Below are 7,799 nucleotides of genomic sequence, written 5' to 3' on the forward strand. Positions count from 1 at the left end.
CTTTGTTCAGATGCAGCTTTGCAAACCTAAGCTGTGCTGCCATGTTCTTTTTAGAGAGAAGAGGCTTTCTCCTGCAGCCCTCCTTACGTCTTACTCGCTAACGTTAGGTTTCTCTGAGTCCAAACTTGGGCTGAATTTGCTGAAATGGCCACTCCTGAGGAGTCTGGCAACTGTTCTGTTTCCCACTCGTGAATAATCTTCTTCACACTTGAATAATTGTGGAATGTCAGACCTTAGAGTTGAATGATGGCGTCCTTTCTTTTTCAAATTACTCAGCTCTTTGAGAAGATGCTGGTCTGTTACAAAGGCTATTTTCACATGCCGCAATGGTAAGGAGTAAATATTAGTCATTAGTTCAAGGGTCGTATTATTGTATGTACACAGTGAGTTATTTCCAGGCTGAAAAGAGTTTCATGTGTACAAAGTGTCTTCTGATTTAGTTTTTTATGCAATGGTTTTGTTCATGGCGTGCTGTTGCTGTTGTAATCCTTGTGACCTCTTTGCCTGCTCTTTTATTTGTCTTAATCATGTGCACTTGACACTGCTTAGCTTTTTAAAAGAGGTTAGCTCTTTGGCAGTCACAGAGCATTATAAAAGAATGTTACATCTACCTTAAATTTAGTCAAATTTCAACTAATCAGAGAGAATATGTACTGTGTTTGTCCTGCTCATAAAAATAACTCACAAGAAATCAGGTCGGTACATAATTATGGAGTTAGGCGACAAAGTTTTAACGCCAGTTAAAGCTAGTTTAGCTTCTTTGAATTCTCAAATTCATGGGAAATGATGCACATGTTGTCATTTTTCTCATGTTATAAACAAGCGTGCATTCTGTGGCTCTGTGAATAAATCAAATCAAAACTTAAACAAGTCGTTAAGTTAGGTGGAAGTGAATTATGTAGATGTGCACTTTCTGTGTGGAGTTCTCCCTGTTTATGTGTGGCTTCTCTCCAGCTTCCTCCAACCGTCCAAAAACATGCAGGTCGTGTATTTGTTGGTGTCCCCAGGAGTGAGTGTTTATGTGCATGGTTGTTTATCCTGTTTATCTTTTTTTTTTTAAGGTCTACTGCTGCCCTCTGCTGGCCTGGAGCAGTACTGGTCCTATAATGTCTCTATTCACAATTTAGAGAAAATGACTCTAAATCACTACTTCAGTTTGAGAAATTCTCAGAGAAAAATTATTAAACACCCAGAGGACTCTCTGGGATGAATATCACATTGTCATGCATGAAATATGCCTTCACTACCTCTTTTTGTCTCAATTTCCACATTTTCATGTCCTGTTGCGACGACTGGACCACACATTTTCATGCAAATTGCCGCCAGATGGAATCAAAGTCTAATTTGAGATTCTTTGGATTCAAATTCAAAAAACATAACCGAGCAGAAAATTACTGAAACCATATTGCTGTCCTCTGTATTTTATGTGCCAAATTGCAAAAAAAAAAAGAAAAGAACTGCTTAGAAACACCAAAAATGCAAACGTTTCTAATTTTATGGTGATAACAGCTGTTCAGAATTTGAAGCTGGCTGTTTATGATTTAAGCCGTCAGGTCTCTTTGTTTAAGTGATAACATCCATTCAGTCGCATTTCCTGCTATAGCTTCATGTCTTTCCTGTCATGAGAGATAGCTCAACCCTGCAGGATACAGCAAATCTTTTACGACCTCCGGGTACTTTTTACAGCACCGTCTCAATAAAAAAACCCGTCTCAGTTGAAATAATCTTTAAAAATACAAACAAATATTGATAAATCACATTTTTACGATTCCCATGCCCACCAGTGGCATGGACTTACTGAAGAGGTGGGAGGCCAGGCAGGAGTGACGCATTGGTCTCTCTCTGCAGTGTGGGAAAGAAACTTACCAAAGCAGGTCAGGAGTCTACTTTGAAAACCTGCTTCTAAAGCCAAACATTGGTTGACAAATTGTTTGCATAGTCCATCTATTCTATGTCATTTCTTTAGGATGAACAACACCCAAAGGGTTATATCCTGTCTTTTCCTGCATAAATTGTTTTGCTTCCACTGCTCTCATCTTACTCCCAGCAGCACCAACATGTTGTTTCTCTTTTAAAGCCACAAAGTTTTGATTAAAGCAACGATTAAATAATGGCTCGTACTTCTTGCCACAAGACATTTATAAGGTAAAAGCAATTAGTTTAAGGCTTGTTACGCTTATATCTGAATAAGATAAATGAATAAATCTTTTTTAGAGTATTTTCTTGGCATTCTGGACTGGAATGGAGTTGCTAACTCAAATATATTAGCTAACAAGTGACCATCAGGTGTGGAACTGCCTTTTTCAGCTGTTCAGTGCTGAGCAAATCCTGCAATAATGATAAGCTATTAGCCAAATATTCACTTCTTCTGTTAGCAGTGTGTTAGTTTGCTATCTTTCTCTGGAACTCGGTGGTGAGACCTCTAACCTGTGCAATAGCTGTCTGACCTTCCTTAGATGAGCCCTCCACATATCTCCAGGCTGGACCGGGTCAAGTACCGACACACCATCCCATCCTTAGAGGCAGGATACTGTGGGAACCCTTTCTGTGGTTAAACCACAGAAAGACACGGAAACAGTCTGATCATAGCCTCCGGTCCCTGGATTTCATCACATTTGCCCCTCAGTCCGTACTGAACTTGGCAAAAAGGCTGTAACATGGAACTGAAGCTGTCCAGTTTTATTTCATTAGAGGACTTCAAATTACTTGTAGGAAGGCTGGTGAGACAGTCAGTGGGGGTCTGCACATGTTCTGTACTTAACTAGTTCCTTTTTTCTTTAATTTTATTATTACTAATTATCATATGTTCCTGTTTTGTCTCTTGTACGTTCAGTTAATCTGTAACTTTGTGTTTTGCTGCTGCCTAAAACAGGTCTCTCTTGCAAATGAGACCCTGGGTCTCAATGAGATTTTACCTGTATAAATAAAGGTTAATAAATAAATAATAAACTGGTTAAGTTGGGGCGGTTGTAGCTCAGGAGGAAGAGCAGTCGCCTGGGCTGTGGTTCAAATCCTGGCTCCTCCAGGCCACATGTCGAAGCGTCCTTGGGCAAGACGTCATGTGTTGACTCTATATAGACATGTGGCATGAAAGCTAAACTAGAACAGTGCCATTCAAGTAAAGTAATTTAGCATTTAAGTGTTAAGGTGCTGCTGTTCTTCGAGTCTGGACCTAGCAACAAGACGTACGTATAAACAGAGCATTTCCAATGCAATGCACGGCCGAATGCACTCAAAATGGACTCCGTCTCCGGCCAGGCTTTGATTTGAACCCACAGAGTAGAGCACTGCAGTTCCCTTTTGTCTGCTTTTGTGAAAATCAATGCCAAGTTGGTGCACAAGCTGCTGAAAACGTTGCATCAGAAGAATGCAGACAAGTCAGCTTCGCTGATAAGACACTGATGGGTGTTTGGAAAAGAGGTAATTTAATAGAAAAACTGTGATGTACTGCTCTGAAATTCAAAGCACAACAATACAACCACAAACATGACAGAGACTCTGTTATGAAAACCAAATACAGCAGGTCAGAGCCATCATAGCAACTAACATTTAACTCACTTTGATCTTTGAACAATGGGTTATTATGGGTAACGGTTTATTTGGTGTTTTTCATTAAATCGGGCTGTGACCCTAATCTAATAAACTGAAAGCTACAACATATAAAGCAGAAAATAATGCCTTCATATAACTTTTATTCCTAGTTTAGAAAAGAACATCCAACTAATGACAGCTCACAGCATTTTTCATTTCCTCCAAAGCTTCTCACAGCACTGCAGAGAAGGTGTTGGGCTAACAGACGTCAGCAGCCTACGAAGCTCTGCACCCCAGCTTCTGATCGTCTGTGGGGTTTTTTTTTAAGGGGGCAGAGTTCACGTCTCTCTCTGGGATCTGTTTATCATAAAGGTTGTGTGACCTGCAGAGGGGTTGGCTGGAGGGCAGCAGGAGACCTTGTTTACCAGTGGTCACCTCCAGGGAAGCCCCACAGCCAGTGGCTGATAGATGAGAGCATAGTGAGGAGGACAGGGTGTATAAAAAGGCGAGGGACACCAGATCATGCTGAGAGAGGCAGCTTTCACAAACTCTGATTCATAAACTTGGATATTCACCTGTTTTTTTGCTCTTGCCGTCAGAGAAGTCATTATGACTCGACTGCTGTGTTTGATTGCTTTGTCACTGGCAGTGGCCACGAGCCACGCTCTGAGGAGGTAGCACGGTTTTTCCTTAATATATCTTCCTGCTTTGCTTAAATAGGGCAGTTCGGGGAAAATTGCATTTGAAAAGGAGAAAAATTGTGTACAACTAAACACTAAATGTGTTTTTTATTGGTTTGTGACAAAAAGCATGAGCTTAACATGTGGTTTTGTTCACATCTGGGCGTTTATTACAGCTTTATTACAGGCTCATTGGCACATCTATCAGATACAGGAAAAATACACCTGACAGGACTCTCTGTCATCACATCCCATGTGTTTCCTGATTTTTCCTCTTTCTTTTGCTGTGCTTTCAGAATCCCCCTGAAGAAGATGCCGTCCGTCAGAGAGACGCTGAAGGAAATGGGAGTTTCTGCAGAGCAGGTGCTGACTGAGCTGGCCCACCTGACCACAGCCGACACCAGCAACGGGACGGTTCCCACACCTCTGACCAACTACCTGGATGTGAGACATTTTTATGGGCCATTATGTATTCACGGGAACATTTCTAAAGCTTACCACAAAGCCTCGTGAAAGGTTCTGCAGGTGATAGGAAATCAAGATGTGTTAAATTGGAGGCATCTGGATTTGCTGTTTTAGTTTTAGACAAAAACAGACTTTCGTCTTGAGGGTTAAAGGGGCCCAAACGTCTGGGAGCCTTCATCGCTGCTCTCGGACAAGTGTTGAAATGTTTTCTCGAGTAAAACAGCAGATCCATTTGCCTTTGTGTGAATCATACTCCCAAAGTGATATATTATCCCCTCAAACTACATGTGAGGATTATTGTAAAGAGGTAAGTTGTTTTTCTTTATATTCGAACCGTGTGGCATCAAAAACAGCAGATTATTTCCTCATAACAGGCTCAGTACTTTGGAGAAATCAGCATCGGCTCTCCGGCCCAGATGTTCAACGTGGTATTTGATACCGGTTCAGCCAATCTGTGGGTACCCTCTCAAAGCTGCTCACCTTTCTCCACCGCCTGTTGTAAGTTTCACTTTACTTCAAAGCTTTCTATATTTCCGTCAGTCAGAGGTTCAAATGCAGTCTTCCCAGCTGTTGTTTTATCACTCAAATGCATTTTGAACTTCCAGTCACTCACAACAGGTATGATGCATCGCAGTCTTACACTTACATGGAGAACGGCACCGGATTTTCCATCCAATATGCCTCTGGAAATGTCAGGGGATTCCTCAGCGAGGATGTGGTCGTGGTGAGTTACGACTTGTTCCTTTTTTCACGCTTCTTACAGAAGAACGAACCCCTTCTGCCATGCTCCACCTTTGATCCCTGCAGGTCGGTGGTGTTCCTGTCGTCCAGGTGTTTGCCGAAGCCACCTCGCTGTCTGCCATGCCCTTCATCTTTGCCAAGTTTGACGGTGTCCTGGGGATGGGTTACCCCGATGTGGCCGTTGATGGCATCACGCCTGTGTTTGACCGCATCATGTCTCAACATGTCCTCAAAGAACAAGTGTTTTCCATCTACTACAGCAGGTGGGTTTGGGTGCATGTATGCGGTTGGATTTTTAAAATAGAACTTAACTAAATGACAAATTTGTTTGGTTTAATATCAGGTTCTTTTAATCCTATAGAAAATAATGCTTTCAGTAAGGAGGAATCTATTGTGCTCACTTATATATAGAATGAACAGAAGATTTTCTGTTCCCGTGGAGGGCTTTAAAGGAGTGAGAGGTCATAGTATCAAACCTCTGCTCAAGAACCTTGAGACTTACCAGCATTATAAATCACAGAAATCCCAGTTTCACTGGTGACAAAGACAAAATGCACTGCAGACGTGAGCTTCGGACGTTGACAGATCATGAGGGATGGACCCCTGAGTACAGAGTTGTCAGAAGGCCTCCTCTTATCAAAACAACTGCACACAATGCGGTTGTTGTTTTTAGTCTTCTTCTGGTTATTAAATGTCTTTGCAAAGGTTGCGTTCATCTAGTCTTGTCCATCTCTGCCACTATTTGCTCATATGTTTCTTTTTCTCCCTCTTTTTGGAGGAACTTTCCGTCTGTTGGTGTCTCTGTGACAGTTTTGTTCTAATTTTGTGCTTTTTTCAGGTAATTTTGCTTCACTGTGAACATCTTTTTGTCGTCATTTAACGCTAACAGCCACTCTGACCCTTTGGGCCCCTTGGCCTTTGCACAGCTGGTCCATTTTTAATCTTTGCACGGTTGATCCATTGTTTTAAGGGACCCCAAACACTCCCCTGGTGGAGAGCTGGTCCTCGGGGGGACTGACCCAAACTACTACACCGGGAATTTCAATTACATAGAAACCAGCGAGATGGGAAAGTGGGAGGTTATCATGAAAGGGTGAGATATATTGCTTATATTGAAGGCAGTATGCAACCATTCAGAAAGGACTTGTTTTTCCTCATGCGTCTCATCTTGTCCCTTCAGTGTTTCCGTGGGGACGGAGACCATGTTTTGTGCAGAAGGCTGCAAAGCTGTGATTGACACGGGCTCCTCCTACATCACAGGCCCGGCCTCCTCTGTGTCTGTGCTGATGAGAAGCATCGGCGCACAGCTCGATGAAAGTGGAGTGAGTCTAACACAGAAAAAAGTTCTGTAAAAGTTCCCCACCTGTTCTGATCCTTCACATTGTGTTATCCACCAGTACAAAGTCAGCTGTGACACCGTGACCATGTTGCCCAGTGTCACTTTCCACCTGGGAGGCCAGACCTACTCACTCACACACGAGGATTACGTCTTATGGGTAGGAAGGATCCTAAAGATATGCATAAGAAGAACTTTTATTAGATTTTTTGATCCTTACAGTTACTTAAAACTAATCATTTTCCTCTTGTTCAAATGCTTCTTTCATAAAACATTGCACAATTCATTTGGTTTAACTGTATTAGTGGCTTATATTCAATAATCTGATCTTTGTGGCTCCAGCAATCACAAATTGAGGGGGATGTCTGCACCGTCACCTTCAGAGGATTGGATGTGCCACCTCCCACCGGTCCCATCTGGATTCTGGGAGCCAACTTCATTGCCCGATACTACACAGAGTTTGACCGTCACAATAACCGGATAGGGTTTGCTACAGCTGTCTGACAGGAAGTTAATCATCAGCAACCTTGTACTCTGTCTCTGCTTGTCTATGTTTGCTGTTATCGCTCTATAACCACTTTTAAGTCCAGTCCTACCTTCTGTGTTCTTTTATAGCAACTCATGATCAAAATGGGCCTTTTTTTTCTGCAAGGACAAAGAGGAATGCGTAGGATTTCTTGCATTTTTTTGTCTGTTATGTGTCACAAGTTGCACCAAATGCCGTCTGAATATGTTATTATTTATACACATTTATAAGCAAATGCATTTTTTTCTGTGTGTGTTGCTCTACTTACTATTAACTACAGCAGCAATGGACATTTACATCTGCACTGTTCTGACTAAAGAATAAAGAGCTATTTTTGAGGCCTCATTTCGATTTGAAGCTGATGCTAATACTGGCTGCATTGTTTTCATCCTCGTCTGTTTAATGCATGCATGACAGTGATATTACAAATCAGGGCTGAAGTTGGAAGCAGATGCGTCAGCAGAACAGTCACACCAATGGAGTCCCAAAAATGCTTTTAAAAGTGACTCTGTGATGTGAA

The 7,799-nt window shown here is 42.0% G+C and overlaps 1 protein-coding gene across 1 annotated transcript; it reads left to right on the plus strand.

Annotated features, from left to right (window-relative positions):
* The first annotated feature begins 246 nt into the window (after positions 1-246).
* On the plus strand, positions 247-7,382 carry ren (renin). Its single transcript, XM_072366433.1, has 14 exons — positions 247-329; positions 955-1,009; positions 2,457-2,532; positions 3,466-3,523; positions 3,920-4,024; positions 4,131-4,205; positions 4,508-4,655; positions 5,051-5,174; positions 5,282-5,400; positions 5,484-5,680; positions 6,388-6,510; positions 6,598-6,739; positions 6,815-6,913; positions 7,096-7,382. Exons 1-14 carry the CDS (start codon positions 247-249, stop codon positions 7,255-7,257), a joined length of 1,566 nt encoding a protein of 521 aa, XP_072222534.1. The 3' UTR covers positions 7,258-7,382.
* Positions 7,383-7,799: the final 417 nt, after the last annotated feature.

Source organism: Leuresthes tenuis, unplaced genomic scaffold, assembly GCF_036924035.1.
Source record: "Leuresthes tenuis unplaced genomic scaffold, fLeuTen1.0.hap1 SCAF_16, whole genome shotgun sequence".
Taxonomy (NCBI): Eukaryota; Metazoa; Chordata; class Actinopteri; order Atheriniformes; family Atherinopsidae; genus Leuresthes; species Leuresthes tenuis.

Coding starts and splice junctions, on each gene's coding strand:
- ren (XM_072366433.1), top strand. CDS start 247: ATGGCGTCCTTTCTTTTTCAAATTACTCAGCTCTTTGAGAAGATGCTG. Junction 1,010..2,456: donor ATTTGTTGGTGTCCCCAGGA/GTGAGTGTTTAT, acceptor GACCTTCCTTAG/ATGAGCCCTCCACATATCTC. Junction 6,914..7,095: donor ACGAGGATTACGTCTTATGG/GTAGGAAGGATC, acceptor TTGTGGCTCCAG/CAATCACAAATTGAGGGGGA.